This window comes from Mercenaria mercenaria, chromosome 2, assembly GCF_021730395.1.
Source record: "Mercenaria mercenaria strain notata chromosome 2, MADL_Memer_1, whole genome shotgun sequence".
NCBI classification, from domain to species: Eukaryota; Metazoa; Mollusca; class Bivalvia; order Venerida; family Veneridae; genus Mercenaria; species Mercenaria mercenaria.
Genome location: NC_069362.1, coordinates 17,721,353 through 17,741,783, shown reverse-complemented (window position 1 = coordinate 17,741,783; position 20,431 = coordinate 17,721,353). Strand labels below are relative to the sequence as shown.

Below are 20,431 nucleotides of genomic sequence, written 5' to 3'. Positions count from 1 at the left end.
TTTAAACAAAACAATGTGATATCAATGTATTGTTAACAAGCAATTACAAAAAGCAACGAGAGTTCTAAAATATGTCCAATGTTTATGTACTCAGTATATTTTAGCACTGAACATAGCTGTCACTATTGGTGACAAATGCCCCGAAGCATGCCCAAAAATGCTGCCCTTACAGAACAAAAAGGCCTGCTGTGTACTCTTGCTGTGTACATACAGCGTATATGATGCGTACATGATGTGTACATGATGTGTACTGAAATCAAGGGCTTTAAATAGTACGCAGGATATACACCGCACATACACCGATAGAACGTTTGTAGTACACTTTTGACATGCAAATGAGCTCTGCCGCGTACTACTTGCTGCGTATATGCTGTGGACTACATAGTACACATGATGTACGCTGGAGGAATTTAGTATGCAGGAAATAGTACGCAGCATGTACGCGGCACATACACTTTTCACATGCAAATGAGCCTGTGGTGTACTACCCCTGCGGCGTACATGCTGCGTTCTCCTGCGGCGTACATGCTGTGTACTCCTGGCCCGAGTCTTGCGACTTACATGCTGTGTACTCCTGCTGCATACATGCTGTGTACTCTTGTAGCGAAACTGCTGTGTTAATGTAAATTCCTTACCCCACCAACTTTTGTATGCAAATGCTGATCATTTGGACAGAAAAAAAAACAGAAAAAAGATAAGTGACATGCATCAATAAGTATTTACCCTTACCAAAATAATGTAGATTGATGTTATCAAATAAATTAGTATGCTTTTCTTCATCCACTTTTCAATGAAATAAATCAATTTTTGTAGCATGTAATTTGGTAAACATCTGAAGAAAATGGCGTAACTGCATCAAGGGGAAACAACTTTAATGCAACTAAATATAAGTGTTATGATTTATTATAGACGATGTGTGCGTAGTCTGTATTTATTTTGATTAAAATCCATCTGAGAACAATCTAGGACTGGAATTATATAAGCATTTATACACTTTTACGTCCGTAAAAAGTAGCGCACCAAAAAATTTTGGATTGATTTTTTCCAATGCGGCGAGCGCAATTAGCCAAAAACGTTATGAAAATATACGAGCGGCAAATCCGATGAACAACTTTTTAATTTGGCGAGGCCTTAATGAGTCAACATAATGAGCATTCAAGCCTTTATAAAACATGATAGAATGGTGTTTTGCTTAAGAGTATTCAAATAACAGTGAGAGCTATTAATTCTTCTCATTCGGGCGCTGTTGAGGCATTATCTTGGTAATTATTTCATGTATTACAAAATGTAATGCAACAAAGTTCAAATAAGGCTTTTCAATTATCCAAGTTAGAAAGCTCCAGGATTAATTCAAAATGAAAAAGAATATATTTTTACACTGCATGCAAGGTGCAGCTCAGAAATCACTAAGATGTAAGCTTCAAAAATGAACATTGCAAATAGTTTGGCAAATTTTCATTGTTCAGAATACCGGTAATCTGAACTATTCTATGCTATTAAGATAAAAGTTATTCAGAAATCAAGTTCTTGCTTCCAAAAAAAAACAAGCAAATTCGATGAATTGGTATCCCCCGCCGAAAGGGTTTGTGGTCAGGAATGGCAAAAAAATATATCCGGCAAAAAGTTAAGGATGTTACTAAGAAGCAAAAGAAGCAAATAATTTCATTTGTCAAAATCAATTTAACAGAAAATGAATGCTATTTTTTGGTTGGGGGAGGAGGGGCAGCGGGGTGACTGGGTGAGGGTACAAAACATCGATTACTGTCATTGATCATCGATGTTGATTATAAATATTGAAATATGGATGGAAAATTAAAAATGACAAAAAAAATAAAAATGTGGGGGGGGGGGGGGGGGGGGATGACTGGGTGGAGGAGTGAGGTGGGGGAACAGTACAACTTTGTATGTTGATAAATATTCATGAAAGTCTGAAAAAAATAATAATAAAAAGGAAAGAATTTTGGGGGGGGGGGGAGGTTGGTCGGGGGAGGGGGTGTGACGAAAGCAAGGTGGTGACCGGGTGTGGGTACACAACTTCACATGTTTATAATAAATGTTCACGGAAAAGAATGAAAGAAGTTTCATGAAATTCTACCAATTGGTTGGTTTGTTATGTACAAATCTGTAGATTTTCAAATAATTAAAGGGCAATAACTCTTAGGAAAATTGACCAATTGAAAAAAAAAATGACATACATCATCAAAGTATGTTGATTCATATTTATTTTAAGTTTCATGAAATTCTACTAGCTTGTTACTGAGAAATGGCTGCAGACGTGGATTTTTCAGTAAATAAAGGGCAATAACTCTAAGGGAAATTGACCAATCCAAAAAAAAACTTGATGCACATCACTGCAGTATGTTGGTTCATATTAATTTCAAGTTTCATGAAATTCCACCTGCAAGTTACTGAGAAATGGCTGCGGACGGACATTTTTGGGCATTTTTCATTAAATCAAGAGCAATAACTCTAAGGGAAATCGACCAATCCAAAAAAAAACTTGACGGGCATCATCGCAGTATGTTGGTTCATGTTTATTTCAAGTTTCATGAAATTCTACCTGCTAGTTACTGAGAAATGGCTGCCGACGGACACACGCACGCACGGACATGACGGACGGACAACGCCATTTCAATACCCCCCTCCCGATTTCATCGGCGGGGGATAAAAAAAAATGTACAAATCCTTCCTGCATGAAGTGTACTTCAGACTTTTACCTAAAAAAATTCAAAGTATAAACACCAAAAGAAAAATGAACAAGTTCCTCCCGCGTATATGAAGTTTACTTCAGACTTTAACTTATAAAAAAAAAACTAAGTATAAATGCCAAAAGAAATTGTACAAGTCTTTCCTGCGTATATGAAGTGTACTGCACAAATTTCAAAGTATCTGCGGTGTACATGCAGTGTACATTTTTCTTGTACAAGTCCCTCCTGCGTACATGCAGTGTACTCCTTAAATTTTCAGAGTCTGTGCTGCGTACTTGAAGTGTACTAGTGACCTCCTGCGTACATGCTGTGTACTCGTCGAAATAATACGCGGCATGCGGTGTATGTAAAATGTACTCCTCTGGCATACTACTGTGTTCGCGGCATATACACAGCAAATACACAGCATGTACGCCACAGAGGCTTGCTGAGCACGAGAAAATAATGTTAGATGAGTTCAAACTGTAATGTTTATATAATGCAAGGTTATTGTCCGTAAGTATTGACCGGACACTCAAAAATATTCCGTATATTTTCTTTAAATCAATTCTGGGAGTCTGAAGTTAAATAGCGAAATAAATATTTCGTATATACTTATCTGAATATAACTTATGGTCTATAAACGTTATGGAAAATGTTAAATAAAACATATTTAAAAGTATCTTAGATAAAAAGACCAGCGTTTCCTGAAAATGAATACTAGATCTACAAGAGAAAACAATCAGATTTCGGGAAATATGTTACACAGATATTGTAAGAGTAAAAGAAACATCGATAACAACATTACATTGAATTTAAAAAAATGGTCTGAGGTGATTTTGAACTGGTGGGATTGTGCGTGGCAGTCAGACAGCTACCACTATGACTATGTCACCGTGCCATTTGTCATTTATATTGGTTATTTTAGGATACAAATATTTCCTAAAATAATGGAACCCCCTGAAAAAACTGGTGAAGATTAATGAGTGCCAGGTCAATACTTACGGACAATAGACAATACCTGCGTCAAGTAGCATTTACAAAATATATACTTATTTTTTTTTAAATATTGTATATTTTGACCTTTGAATTACGATAGTCATGTTTTCATCTACAAGATACATTCCCGGCTCAGAACTTAAAAGGGAGGAGTAGAAGATGATAATCAGAATAATTATCAATATTGTTAGAAGATGATAATGATGATGACGACCATGACCATGATGAAACCGTAAATGTAAATGCAGAGCCCGAAACTAAGTTTATCATGAAAAATGTTTTATAAACATGCAACCAAAGTGTGAAGTTGTGCGTTAAAAGATAACAATGAAACAAATTGCAGACTTTTCATTCAGTTAAACAGATAAACAGACAATACCATTTTCGGAAACATAATTGTTAAATATCAGTTCATGGGAATGTGAACTTCAGAAAGTGAAATATTGATGTTACAGAGACCACAGTCGTGCTTTGTTTAATTTTCTGTAAAATGAAACAAAAAGAAAAAATCTCCCAACAAATAATCGGCTAACAAAAATGCATTTACATACGCGAATTAGCAGAACTTTCATAAACTATTTCTAATATCATTTTACGTATATCAATTTACCTGCTGAAGACAAAGTAATTCCCACAATCATTTTTTTCTAACTGGGAGAAGGAAATACATATAAATAAATTAATTAATTACGAGAGATCACAGAGTGATCTTGGCGCCCACCAATGTGCCGTTTTTGTGCGTTCCAAATTTCAAGACTTATTGACAAGCTCAAGGTCAAATTTCATTTCTGTACACAACATTGTGCATGTAGTCTAAATTTGAAAGCTGTAGCTTGAGAAATGTGAAAGTAGGTCACTAGATCAATTTCAAGGACAAAGTTCTTTGTACACAAAACTATGCATGTGCATCAAGTTTGAAGACTGTAGTTTGAGAAATTTGAAAGTAGTTCACTAGGTCAATCTTAAGGTCAAAGTTTATTTCGGTACACAAAACTATGCAAGTGGTCCAAATTTGAAGGCTGTAGCTTGAGAAATGTGAAAGTAGGTCACTAGGTCAAAATCAAGGTCAAATTTCACTTCAGAACACAAATCTATGCATGTGGTCAAAATTTGAAGCCCGTATCTTCAAAAATGTGAAAGTAGGTCAATGTCAAGGTCAAAGTTTGTTTCGGTAAACAATCCTATTCATGTGGTCTAAATTTGAAACCTGTAGCTACAGAAATGTGAAAGTACGTCACTAGGTCAATCTTAAAGTCGAAGTTCATTTTGGTACACAAAACTATGCAAGTGGTCCAAATTTGAAGGCTGTAGCTTGAGAAATGTGAAAGTAGGTCACTAGGTAAAAATCAAGGTCAAATTTTATTTCGGAATACAAAATTATGCATGTGGTCCAAATTTGAAGCCTGTACCTTCAAAAATGTGAAAGTAGGTCACTAGGTCAATGTAAAGATCAAAGTTTGTTTCGGTACACAAAACCATGCATGTGGTCCAAATTTGGAGGCTGTAGCTTGAAAAATGTGAAAGTAGATCACTAGGTCAAAATCAAGGTCAAATTTTATTTCGGAATACAGAACTATGCATGTGGTCCAAATTTGAAGCCTGTACCTTCAAAAATGTGAAAGTAGGTCACTAGCTCAATGTCAAAGTTTGTTTCGGTACATAAAACCATGCATGTGGTCCAAATTTTGCTTGAGAAATGTGAAAGTAGGTCACTAGGTCAAAATCAAGGTCAAATTTCATTTCAGAACATGAAATTATGCATGTGGTCCAAATTTGAAGCCTGTAGGTCACTAGGTCAATGTCAAGGTCAAAGTTTGTTTCGGTACATAAAACCATGCATGTGGTCCAAATTTTGCTTGAGAAATGTGAAAGTAGGTCACTAGGTCAAAATCAAGGTCAAATTTCATTTCGGAACACGAAATTATGCATGTGGTCCAAATTTGAAGCCTGTACCTTCAAAAATGTGAAAGTAGATCACTAGGTCAATGTCAAGGTCAAAGTTTATTTCAGTGCACAAAACTATGCATGTGGTCCAAATCTGAAGGTTGTAGCTACAGAAATGTGAAAGTAGGTCACTAGGTCAAAATCAAGGTCAACTCATGTCAAGATTCATCTTGCCACTCAAAACCATACATGTGGTCCAAATTTGAATGTTGTAGGTTATTGACAAGAAGTTTTTGAAAGCTTTTCCCTATATATGTCTATATGAACCATGTGACCCCCAGGGCAGAGCCATATTTGATCCTAGGGGGATAATTTTAATCAACTTGGTAGAGAACCACTAGACGATGCTACATTACAAATATCAAAGCCCTAGGCTATGTGGTTTGGACAAAAAGATTTTCCAAGTTTTTCCCTATATAAGTCTATGTAAACCATGTGACCCCCGGGGCGGGGCCATATTTGACACTAGGGAGATAATTAGAACAATCTTAGTAGAAGACCACTAGATGATGTCACATACAAAATATCAAAGCCCTAGGCCCTGTGGTTTTGGACAAGAGGTTTTCAAAGTTTTTCCCTATATAAGTCTATATAAACCATGTGACCCCCAGGGCGGGGTCATATTAGACCTCAGGGAAATAATTTGAATCATCTTGGTAGAAGACCACTAGATGCTGCTTCATACCAAATATCAAAGCCCTAGGCTCTGTGGTTTTGGGCAAGAAGATTTTCAAAGTTTTTCCCTATATAAATCTATGTAAATTATAGAAATAAACAAAGGGCCATAACTTACTAAAAAATTGTTGAACCAGTCTGATTTTCAGGTGGACACAACTAGGGTACCAATACATCATTCTGACAAAGTTTGGTCAAAATCCCCCTGGTAGTTTCTGAGGAGATGCGATAACGAGAAATTGTTAAAGGAAGGATGGACGGACGGAATGACGGACGGACGGAATGACGGACGGACGGAAGGACCACGGACCACGGACGCAGAGTGATTTGAATAGCCCACCATCTGATGATGTTGGGCTAAAAACTAACAAATATTAAATGACGTTGTGTAAGTCAGTTACTTACCTCTTAGATCGGTGTTCATGAACTGAAAATACCCGCGCTCATGCAGTTACACCTCGAGCGCTACGCGCTCTTGGTGTCACAATTCGCACGAGCACGTATTTTCAATTCATGAACACCTCCTACTCAGTTAGTAACCTACACGTACAATATAAAATTAGAGCAAAGAACATACTTTCTGATTAATAAGATGAATATTTTGAAACTTTAAAATGATATACTTGCCTTTCAAATGCAACTAAGATCAGAAAAAAGTGATCATTTTCCGGATACTTGATTTTTGGCAAGCAGTTTTGGACAAAGACTTTCAAAGTTCCCTCTATTTACACACAGGCAAAAGTGACAACGTCATCTAGAGGCTGTAATTTTTGATGAATTGGAGTAACTTGAACAATCTTGGGAAAGAGGCACCCAAGAACATTTCTGCCAAATAATTTTGAAATCAACAAGTAGTTTTTGTTTAAAGTGCTTTTTATTCCATTGCCATGGCAGCCCGAGACCGGCATGGAATAAAACTCATTGAAAAACTTCAGCAGAGGACCATCCAAGGAATATCTAGGCCAAATAAAAATTTTAATGAGATCTTGTTGGAAGAAAAGTGTGGATGGATGGATGGACGACTGAAAGATGATGTGGGACAGACATCACTCATTCTGAGCACAAAGCGCTCGGATGAGCTAAAAAAGTCTATCTAAGGATGCTACAGACCAAGTTTAGTGAAAATCTTTCAAGCTATTCATGAGATGAAGCAATTTAAAGGTTTTTCTATATCTAGCTCTGGCAGAACCATCCAATCAAACTTTAAAGAGGTGTAAGGATGTTTCAGACCAAGTTTGGTGATAATCCATCTTGCAGGTCATAAGAAGAATTTGTTTAAAGCTTTATCTACTTTTAGCTTACAACCTTGGGGTCATACAGAACCATTTGAACAAATATGAGAGATCATACAAGGATATACAGACCAAGTTTGGTTGGTGAAGATCTACTATACTGTTCATGTGAAGAAGTCATTTAAAGGGTTTTTTTTCTCTGTTTTAGCTCTGGCTCTTTTGATGTATATCAAGATTCATTTGAGCTGCATGAAAACGACAGGAGTTAAATAAATAATATGTGTAATGGATAGACAGAACGACGGATAGATCTGACTGACTGATCAAACAATACATCCACTTGGGATATAAAAAATGGACAAAAGTAGAATAATATATTACCAGAGTATGAATTAAAGTTCTCATCTCCCAGCAAATGAACCATAAGTTTTCCAATAAAACAGAGGAGGTCAGGGTCAGTCACACCGGTGGGAGTTTGGCGGCAACACAGGTATGCACCCCAAGTTTGCTGAAAATAGACAAAATTGTAGCTTTGTAAAACTTTTGTGTAACCTCAAGAAATTATTCATCTTCTTTCTCTTTTTTTACAATTCTTTGCCATCTAGGTCAAGGTGAAACACACAGCTAACACCCAGTGACCTAAATTCACTATAATCAATTAAACAAGAGCTGTCCGTAAGACAGCACGCTCGACTTTTCTCAGTGCTTGACTCTGAATTAGAGCTTTGCCAGTAAAAAAAATTCGGAGTTATAAAGGGACATAACTCTGTCAAAATTAAAGAGTTATTGGAATTGTGTCTCCTGCTGTAGACTTTGATAGTAAATAACTATTGTAAGTTTCAAGTCAAAAGCTTTAACAGTAACAGAGATATTTGACTTTTAACAAAAACTTCTAAGTTAAAAAGGGGCATAATTCTGTCAAAATTCAAACCAGAGTTATGGGTATTGTTTCTCCTGGTGTAGACTTTGATGGTAAATAAGTATTTTAAGTTCCAAATCAAAAGCTTTGATAGTAACAGAGACATTTGACTTTATCAAAAATTTTAACCAAAAATTCTAAAATAAAAAGGGGCATATTTCTGTCAAAATTCAAACCAGGGTTATGGGAATTGTGTCTCCTGGTGCAGACTTTGATTGTATATAACTATTTTGAGTTTCAAGTCAAAAGCTTTAATAGTAACAGAGATATTTGACTTTATCATTTAAAAAAAAAAAATCTAAGTTAAAAAGGGGCATAATTCTGTCAAAATTCAAAATCAGAGTTATGGGGATTGTCTCTCCTGGTGTAGACTTAGATGGTAAGTAAGTATTTTAAGTTTCAAATCAATAGCTTTGATAGTAACAGAGATATTTGACTTTATCAAAAACTTTAACAAAAAATTCTAAGTTAAAAAGGGGCATAATTCTGTCAAAATTCAAATCAGAGTTATGGGGATTGTATCTCCTGGTGTAGACTTTGATAGAAACTAACTATTTTAAGTTTCAAGTCGATAGCTTTGATAGTAACAGAGATATTTGACTTTATCAAAAACTTTAACCAACGTCGAGCTAATCAAATTAGTCTGGTATCATTTTAAATACCATTTAAATAATTTTCATTGCTGTCAATTTTTTATTAACTTTATGTCATCAGTTTTACCATTTTATGGGGAAGTATATATATACATATTAACCAAAATTAAAATTTTGTTTTCAGGAAATTATCATTATGTTCTTTAATAACAGTAATGTAGTATTGTGCTAATTAATCAATTAATAGAACAAGCAAAATGTTTTGAATAAAACTAAACTTCTGTGAATACAGACAAACGTATAAATCTTTGACACATTATTTTTGAATAAAAATGTTAAAAATATCCACTGACACTATCTGCAGGTTAGTACAATCATTTATATCAAGCACAGTGACACTGTTCACAATTATACTGGGCTCTTTTTCACCTTATTAAGAAGTCTCAAAGTTTGGGCAATTACAAAAAAAATATGCCTAGACTAGATCTGTCAATATTTAGAAAAAAATGCTGTTAAACAAGAGGGCCATGATGGCCCTATATTGCTCAAATGAGACTCACAGCTTGCACAAAAATTTGGTTGATGGTCCTGCAAGGAAATATTTGGAAAACCAGGCCACCAATATCAGTGAACAAGAGCTGTCAGTTGACAGCACACCCGACTATTCTCAGTGCTTGATAGTATAATATAAGCTATGAGTAAAACTATAACATTACAATAAGCATATTCTAAGTCGAAAAGGGGCCATAATTCATTCAAAATGCGTGATAGAGTTGCCTTCTCCTTTTTACAGACTGGGGTCACGATGGTAAACACGTATGCAAAATATCAAAGCAATATCTCAATGGACTTTGAAAATATTTGGGGTGGTACGCAAACTGTAACATTTATTCTAAGTCGAAAAGGGGCCATAATTCATTCAAAATGCTTGATACAGTTGCCTCCTTTTTACAGACTGGGGTCATGATGGTAAACAAGTATGCAAAATATCAAAGCAATATCTCAATGGACTCTGAAAATATTTGGGGTGGTACGCAAACTTTAACATTTATTCTAAGTCAAAAAGGGGCCATAATTCAGTCAAACTGCTTGATAGAGTTGCCTCCTCCTTTTTACAGACTGGGGTCATGATGGTAAACAAGTATGCAAAATATCAAAGCAATATCTCAATGGACTTTGAAAATATTTGGGGTGGTACGAAAACTTTAACATTTGTGTGACGCTAATGCTCACGCCAACGCCGGGGCGAGTAGGATAGCTCCCCTATTCTTCGAATAGTTGAGCTAAAAACAAGTTTCAAGGGTCATAATTCCGAAGTGCCAGGGCTGATCTGACTTGTTATCGAACTTGGCCGAGGACATATTGGAAAACACATTTTGTTCAAGTTTGGTAAGATCGGAGGAGAAATGTTTGACTTAAGAGTGCGGACAAGATTTGTGACAGACAGACAGACAGACAGACTGACACACACACACACACACACACACACACACACACACACAGAGGAGTAAATCAGTATGTCTCCAAAACCACTGTGTGGTTGGAGACATAAATATTTAAAAGTTTGGCATATAGAGACAACTAGTCCTGCCCCCTTGAGGCCAAGAGATTTTACAAATCAATATACCTTGAAGGAATTTGGCAGAGGGTCACCCAAGGGACATTTCATTAGTTTCAGAGTAGAAGATTTTGAAATTTTTCCATAAAGCCATAGAGAAAGCTAGAACTGCCCAGATGATTATGTTTTTTAATAAATCAACATGGCTTAAAGGAAACAGGTGGGTCGCCCAAGGGACAATTATTTTGAAATCAGACCATAAGTTTCTGAGGAGAGACCTAATGTTTTCCATATAGTCATATAGAGAAAAAAAAAATAGTCCACTCCCTGGCGGCCAAGTTCTCGAAAAAAATTAAAGAAATTTGGTGGAATGACACCCAATGTATATTTTTGTGAAATTATATTGAATGCCACACTTTGGTTTCAGAGATGAAGATTTCTAAAGGTTTCCTATAGCTATATTGAGAAAAGCCTGGTGCCCTTGTTTTTTTTAGAGTGACCAAAGGAAAACTGATGTGAAATTACTTTAAAATCAGGCTAGTGGTTTCAGTGGAGAAGACTTTTGTTTTCTGTGTAGTCAAATAGGAAAAACTAACCCCATCCCCTGACAGTCATGTTTTTCTTTTTTAAAGTCAATATGACTTGAAAGAATTTGGAAGAGGCCATCAAAGGAACAAGGTTTAGCAGTTTCTGAGAAGATTTTTTTTTAAAGAATTGCTTTTTGTTGCCGTGGCAACCAGAAGGCCTAGATCTGAAGGGATCTGAAAGGTGCTCACCCAAAGAATATTTTGAAACTGGCTTAAAAACTATGGACAACTGACAGAAGACGGACAACTGTGATGCTAGAAGCTCACCTTGATTGTGTTATAATATGGTACACGAGACAGGAAAAAGTTTTGTCTTCAACCCAATGAGTAAGAAGAATATCAAAATCTACTACGAGTTCATTTTTATAGGATCTAAAATCTGAAATGTAAATTTCAACATGACTCTTTTTTTTATCAGCTAAGAGGGAAAAGGTTATTGTTAAAGTTAATAAGAAGATTTAATGTAAACATTATACAACAGTCTAAACAGCCCTTGGACATGTTCTATATTCAGATAATTGGTGTTCTGGGGATGCATGGACTCTGCCCTGAAATAATATTATTTTTTCTATACTTTTTAATCTTCACCTAAGAATAGGACATTTATTATCCATAAGCACATACTTTTTGCCTTTGCCTTTTTCACCTGACATACTAAATGAAGGTAAAAACAGACCTGGATATAATACATTGTTGTGAGACATGAATATATATCAGTGACCAATTCACTACACACAATACATTGTTGTGAGACATGAAAATATATCAGTGACCAATTCACTACACGCAATACATTGTTGTGAGACATGAATATGTATCAGTGACCAATTCACTACACACAATACATTGTTGTGAGACATGAAAATATATCAGTGACCAATTCACTACACACAATACATTGTTGTGAGACATGAATATGTATCAGTGACCAATTCACTACACGCAATACATTGTTGTGAGACATGAATATGTATCAGTGACCAATTCACTACACGCAATACATTGTTGTGAGACATGAATATGTATCAGTGACCAATTCACTACACACAATACATTGTAGTGAGACATGAATATGTATCAGTGACCAATTCACTACACGCAATACATTGTTCACTACAAACAGCTAACTTACCCTGGTCTGCAGCATATAATAAATTTTAAACACAAAAACTTGTACCAAAATATATATCAACAGAAACAAGAGGGCCAAGATGGCCCTAGGTCGCTCACCTAAGAAACACTCCATAACAGTGTAAAACATGTTTGACCTAGTGATTTCATGGAAACAAATATTCTGACCAATTTTCATTAAGATTGGACCAAAAAATTGGTCTCTTGCGATAAAACAAGCATTTTCTTAGATATGACCTAGTTTTTGACCCTAGATGACCCATGTTCAAACTCGACCTAGATTTTATCAAGGCAATCATTCTGACCAAAATTCATGAAGATCAATGAAAAATACAGCCTCTATCAAATACAGAAGTTTTTTCTTTGATTTGACCAAGTGACCTAGTTTTTGACCTCAGATGATCCATATTCAAATTCGACCTAGATTTCATTAAGGCAATCAACCTGACCAAATTTCATAAATATCAACTGAAAAAAAACAGTCTCTATCGTATACACAAGATTTTGCTTTAATTTGACCTAGTGACCCAGTTTTTGACCTCAGATAACCCATATTCAAAACCGACCTAGTTTTCATCAAGGCAATCACTCTGACCAAATTTCATGAAGATCAATTGAAAAATACATCCTCTATTGCATACACAATGTTTTTCTTCGATTTGACCTAGTGACCTAGTTTTTGACCCCAGATGACCCATTTTCGAAATCAGCCTAGATTTTATCAAGGTAATCATTCTGGCTAAATTTCATGAAGATCAGTTGAAAAATACAGCCTCTATTGCATACACAAGGTTTTTCTTTGATTTGACCTAGTGATCTAGTTTTGACCCCAGATGACCCATTTTCGAACTTGGTCTAAATTTCATCAAGGCAATCACTCTGACCAAAATTCATGAAGATCAATTGAAAAATACAGCCTCTATCGCATACACAAGGTTTTTACATGATATGACCTAGTGACCTAGTTTTTGACCCAGATGACCCATTTTCGAACTCGGCCTAGATTTCATCAAGGTTATCATTCTGACCAAAATTCATGAAGATCAATTGAAAAATACTGCCTCTATCGCATACACAAGGTTTTTCTTTGATTTGACCTAGTGACCTAGTTTTGACCCGAGATGACCCATTTTCGAACTCGGCCTAGATTTCATCAAGGCAATCATTCTGACCAAAATTCATGAAGATCAATTGAAAAATACAGCCTCTATCGCATACACAAGGTTTTTCTTTGATTTGACCTAGTGACCTAGTTTTTGACCCGAGATGACCCATTTTCGAACTCGGCCTAGATTTCATCAAAGTTATCATTCTGACCAATATTCATGAAGAAGAATTGAAAAATACAGCCTCTATTGCATACACAAGGTTTTTCTTTGATTTGACCTAGTGACCTAGTTTTTGACCCGAGATGACCCATTTTCGAACTCGGCTTAGATTTTATCAAGGTTATCATTCTGACCAATATTCATGAAGATTAATTGAAAAATACCACCTCTATCGCATACACAAGGTTTTTCTTTGATTTGACCTAGTGACCTAGTTTTTGACCCGAGATGACCCATTTTCGAACTCGGCCTAGATTTCATCAAAGTTATCATTCTGACCAATATTCATGAAGAAGAAATGAAAATACAGTCTCTATCGCATTCACAAGGTTTTTCTTTGATTTGACCTAGTGACCTAGTTTTTGACCCCAGATGACCCATTTTCGAACTCGGCCTAGATTTCATCAAGGTTATCATTCTGACCAATATTCATGAAGATTAATTGAAAAATACAGCCTCTATCGCATACACAAGCTAAATGTTGACAGACGACGGACGACAGACGACAGACGACAGACGCCAGACGACAGACGACGGACGACGGACGCCGGACATCGAGCGATCAGAAAAACTCACCTGAGCATTGCTCAGGTGAGCTAATAAAATTGAAAATGAAGTTTAAAAGACAAAACTTAAATTCAACTAAGAAGAATAAATGTGGAAATTCCATGAAAACCAGGTTTTCAAACTTTGAATGATGCCATCATGTTCTGTTTAAAAAAGGGTCATGTTTTGTAATACATATCTGACTGCATCCAGTCACAATATCTAAAAGTACAAATTCAACAAGGTAGTCTGAAAGACAGCTATATCCCCCGCCACTGTTATGGATAGTGGAAGGCTCAAATCTTTGACCTTGAGTTGTGACCTTGACCTGACATGGCTGACTGTGTTCTGCACATCGTCTTGATGAGGTGATCATTTGACCCAAGTTTCATGAAAATCCTTCCATGGGTTTAGGAGATACAGAGCGAACACAAAATTGAAGGCTCAAACCTTTGATCTTTAGCATGACCTTGACCTTGTGTCAACATGGCTGACTCATAAGTTCTGCACATCATCCTGATGAGGTGATCATTTGACCAAAGTTTATGAAAATCCTTCAAGGGGTTTAAGTTATATGGAACAGACACAATTGTTACTGACAGACGGACGGATGGAGACTATTCCTATAACCCACCCCTGCCCCCCACACTTATGGTGGGGAACGAATAAGCATAAAAGTTCTGTCATGAAATGGAATGTAATGAGAATGTAGATGCAGACAGATTTATGACAAATCAAAAACAAAGGTTTATTGTAAACTCAATAAACTTCATGGGGAACTATTTCTTATGGTTCATGCTTCTGCGAATTAAAGAAATCATACAGAGACAAACAAAAATCTGATTTATTTCACCTTATGAACAATTTGTAAAATCCACAATTCTTTTCCAGCTTAATAGCTGTTTGGCTGAAATCACAACTTTGAAAGCTAACAAAATTGTGAAGACATGAAATTTATGACTGCTTACAAGCAAACAATTATTATACCCAGAACACTTTGAGGGCTGAAAGAAAACTATGGTAACTAAGTGATTTTAAAGAACAAGTTACAACAGCTTTTGTTAAACCTCAACTTGTAGAAGATGCACCTAGTCAAGTTAACTAAAGCAAGGATGTATCTATTTTCAAGCACAATTTGACAATAGTCTCAGTCTGGCAGCTGCCTTGGTATTTTTCTTGAGGCAATAAAAAGCAAAATTAAAATTCTCTAAGGAAACATGTGTTATTTCCCTCAAATGAATGGCCATTTTTTTGTTTTCTTGCTACATCCCAGTAGAAACAAGTGAATGAAGTATTGCCATGCAATACAAAGTCCCCTACTGGAAGGCACCTAATTTTCTCTACTGCAGTATAACATAATGAACTGATATTTGTCAATGATGTATAAACAATATTGCACTATATATACAATATAATATAACAAAGCACTTGGGTTAAAATTTGCATATATAAAAACGTACAGTTGTTTTCATTTGGAATTTATTTGGCCGATTATAAAAAAAGTTATCATAAAAGTTATTTATAGTAACAACAAAGTGAAATTAATCCTAAAAAAAAAAAAAAAAAAAAAAAAAAAATCTATAAAATTTAAGTCCACAAGAAAATCAGAAAATCTTTACCAGGTAGAGATAGGTCAAAATACACCTAACTATTGGATGTAACATGCATGTTGTACCACAGAAAAGTGGTCTCGATTTTTCCCTACGGCCAGTAATAAAAAAGTTACAATGTAATCTATTTATAGTAACAACAAAGGGACGTAATTCTAAAAAAAGTGTGCCTCATGGTGGTAAACATTTGTGCCAAGTTACATCAAAATCTCTCCATGCATGAAGAAGAAATGCTCCGGATAAAGTCATTCTTGAATTTGACCTTTGACCTCTAAGTATGACCTTGACCTTAGACCTAGCAACCTGGTTCTGGTGCAAGACAATTTGTCTCATGGTGGTGAACATTTGTGCCAAGTTACATTAAAATCCCTCCATGCATAAAAAAGAAATTCTCCAGACAAAGTCCTTCTTGTATTAGACCTTTGACCTCTAAGTATGATCTTGACCTTTGAGCAAGGGCTCCGGGATTGCACATGACACGTTGTCTCATCATGGAGAACATCACAGAGTTATGGACCGAACACGAAACAGATCCTGTTCATGCCATGTTAACATTTGACTACTAAGTGTGACCTTGATCTTTGAGCTAGGGGTCTGAAAGTTGTGCATGACAAATCGTCTTATTATGACATACAATTCTGCCAATTGATATTAAAATCCCTTCACGGATGAGAGAGTTATGGACCGGACAGGAAAAAAGCCCTGTTGACCTTTGACCTCCAATTGTGACCTTGATCTTTGACAGGGTGGCCACCAAAAATCTGAAGTAAATTTCCCTGATAATTCCCTGAATTTTCCCTGACAGGATAGTCAGTTTCCCTGATACTTTGTTCGGTGTAGCAACAATTGTGAATATAAATGTAGTAATACTATGGCCTCCATCCTCCCCTTCTAGCCATACCTTCTCCACCAATAAACTTGTTTATTTTACATCTATTTTATATACATATGAAATTATATTTATTTATCATATTTTGAAAATATATTCATTATTTATTTTATTTCCAGAATCCTGTTTGAATAATCAATTATATAGGTAATTTAATATCTCATTGAGCAACTTCAATAAAAGTAGTAAGCATGGTAAGTAACAACTCAAAACAACTCCAAAAAGAAAACTTCAATACTTCAGCAGCAATGACTTACATTTCACATACAAGTACATACCATTATTTATTTTGTAACTTGTTGTGATACTAATTCCAATGTCTTTTACTGCCTATAACATTGATTATTCAAATTAACAATGTGATTACAGCTTTAATCAGTTATCATTTTAATGTAAATGAACTGAGCCTGATTTTTAACATTCTCCTTTACAATGCCACAAAGACACTACAATCTTCATAATCATACTGCATATTAAAGCAAAGGTTACAAATAAGCCTTTAAGCATTACAAATCCAGCACTTTAGTTTCTAATATGAGGCAGTGGGAAACAAGTGAATGAAGTATTGCCATGCAATACAAAGTCCCCTACTGGAAGGCACCTAATTTTCTCTACTGCAGTATAACATAATGAACTGATATCTGTCAATGATGTATAAACAATATTGTACTACATATACAATATGTTATAACAACACACTTGGATTAAAATGTGCATATATAAAAACCCACAGTTGTTTTAATATTGAATTTTTTTGGCTGATTATAAAAATGTTATCATGTAAGTTATTTATAGTAACAACAAAGGGAAATTAATCTTTAAAAAAAAAAAAAAAAAAAAAAAAAATCTATATAATATAAGTCCACAAGAAACTCTTTACCAGGTACAGATAGGTCAAAATACACCTAAAAATTGGATGTAACATGCATGCTGTACCACAGAAAAGTGGTCTCGATTTTTCTCTACCGCCAGTTATAAAAAAGTTACAACAAAATCTATTTATAGTAACAACAAAGGGACGTAATTCTAAAAACAAGGGTGCCTCATGGTGGTGAACATTTGGTCCAAGTTACATCAAATCCCTCCATGCATGAAGAAGAAATGTTCTGTACAAAGTCATTCTTGAATTTGACCTTTGACCTCTAAATATGACCTTGACCTTAGACCTAGGGACCTGGTTCTTGCGCATGACATGTTGTCTCATCCAGGGGAATATTTGTGCCAACTGATATCTAAATCCTGCTTTGCATGACAAAGTTACAGACTGGACAGGAAAAAAATCCTCTTGAACTTTGATCTCAAAGTGTGACCTTGACCTTTAAGCTAGGGTACTGGGTGATGCGCATGACACGTCGTCTCATCATGGGAAACATTTATGTCAAGTAATATTGTAATCCCTTGATGGATGACAGAGTTCTGGATCGGACAGGGAAAAAACCTTATTGACATTTGACCTCCAATTGTGACCTTGACCTTTGAGCTAAGGGTCTGGGCTTTGTGCAGGACATGTTGTCTCATCATGGGGAACATTTGTGCCAAGTAATATTAAAATCCCTTCATGGATGGCAGAGTTATGGAAGGGACAGGAAAAAAACTCTGTTGACCTTTGACCCCCAATTGTGACCTTGACCTTAGAGCTAAGGGTCCGGGATTTGCGCATGACACATCGTCTCATCATGGGGAACACTTGTGCTAAGTGATATTAAAATCCCTTAATGAATGTCAGAGTTATGGACCGGACACGAAACAGACCCTGTTCATGCTATGTTAACATTTGACTGCTAAGTGTGACCTTGACCTTTGAGCTAGTGGTCTTAAAGTTGTGCATGACACATCGTCTTATTATGAAGTACATTTGTACCAAGTAATATTAAAATCCCTTCAAGGATGGGAGAGTTATGGACCGGACAGGAAAAAAGCCTTGTTGACCTTTGACCTCCAATTGTGACCTTGACCTTTAAGCTAGGGGTCCAGGTTTTGCACATGACACGTCGTCTCCTCATGGGGAACATTTGTGCCAAGTAATATTAAAATCTCTTCATGGATGGGAGAGTTATGGACCGGACAGGAAAAAAGCCCTGTTGACCTTTGACCTCCAATTGTGACCTTGACCTTTGAGCTAGGGGTCCGGGATTTGCGCATGACACATCATCTCATCATGGGGAACATTTGTGCCAAGTAAAACTAAAATCCCTTCAAGGATGGGAGAGTTGTGGACCGGACAGGAAAAAAGCCCTGTTGACCTTTGGACCTCCAATTGTGACCTTGACCTTTGAGCTTGGGGTCCGGGTTTTGCGCATGACATGTCGTCTCATCATGGGGAACATTTGTGTCAAGTAATATTAAAATCCCTTCATGGATGACAGAGTTATGGACCGGACAGACGACGGACGGAATGACGGAAAAGTGCATTCCTATAGTCCCCGAAACTGGTTTTCAACCAGTAGGGGACTAATAACTTTTCCTGCAGTTTTAACTTTTAACTTAAAAAGAAAAATATTAAATCTAGACAAATGGTCTTCAAGATTTGACATAAAAGTTTCTTCGAAAATGAATTAGTCCACTAAACTAGCATACAACAGTTACTGTCAACACCTCCTTGCATTCATAACAACAATTTCATCTTTCTGGTAAACTGAGTTTAAAACTCAAGTCATGACATGGGACATCAGCATATTGACTTTGTGGCCAGTATGGAGTAAAAAAGCCTGTACTCTGATCAGGAACCATCTTGTTCATTTTAACTTTATAGACCTATGGCTGTTACAGTTAATGTGCACAAACAAACAACATGGATCCTGATCAGAGTACACAGAATGTAGGGGCTAGTCTTGATTCCATTATTTGTTTCAAAGCCAAAGAGTTTTCTCATGAAGTTGCTAATTTTATGGTTTTAAAAATACATTTCATAATTATGCTATTCAAGACTAATGTGGATGTTTGTTAATAACTAGCAAAAGTCTAACAAGCAACTACTACCAATACACAGGTACTTCTAATGCATGATTTAAATGTTGGTATACATTCTGTTAATGTCAGTAATGTACCGACACTCAATTCATTTTAGTTTTTAGTTGTGCAACAACTTCTGCTTGCTTTCAAAGTACAATGTATTAGTATTTGAGCTCTGGGGCAATGGTTGCTCAATTTTATTTTAGCTTCTCTGCATTTTAGAAACAAAAACATATCTCTTATAGTTGATGAATAACAGTTTTAGAATCATCAAACAGTGAGTGCATTTGCTAAGTATAGTATTCTCTATTATATAAAATAAATGTAACTATTATGAAGAAGAGAAACCACCAGTAGCCAAGACATAATTATACAGTTTTTTTAATATTTTCTTTCAGTTTTTGAAAAATTCCCTGATAATTCCTTGATTTTTTCAAAATTTTCAAATTCCCTAAATTTTCCATGCAGAGAATTTTTTTTAGCCTTTTTCCCTGTTTTCCAGAGTCTGTGGCCACCCTGTTTGAGTTAGGGGTGCAGGTTTTGTGCATGACACATCGTCACATCATGGGGAACATTTGTGTCAAGTAATATTAAAATCCCTTCATGGATGAAAGAGTTATGGACCGGACACGAAACAGATCCTGTTCATGCCATGTTAACATTTGACTACTAAGTGTGACCTTGACCTTTGAGCTAGGGGTCTGAAAGTTGTGCATGACAAATCGTCTTATTATGAGGTACAACTGTGCCAAGTGATATTAAAATCCCTTCATGGATGGGA

At 35.9% G+C, this 20,431-nt stretch overlaps 1 protein-coding gene across 4 annotated transcripts in view; it reads right to left on the bottom strand.

The window, feature by feature from the left end:
- LOC123562001 (transient receptor potential cation channel subfamily M member 2-like) overlaps positions 1-20,431 on the bottom strand; it is a 98,817-nt gene that overhangs the window by 43,738 nt on the left and 34,648 nt on the right. For all 4 annotated transcript variants that reach the window (XM_053531197.1, XM_053531203.1, XM_053531209.1 and 1 more), the window contains exon 16: positions 7,919-8,045. In XM_053531197.1, the coding sequence (XP_053387172.1) occupies positions 7,919-8,045 (127 nt within the window). The remainder of the gene's footprint in view (positions 1-7,918; positions 8,046-20,431) is intronic.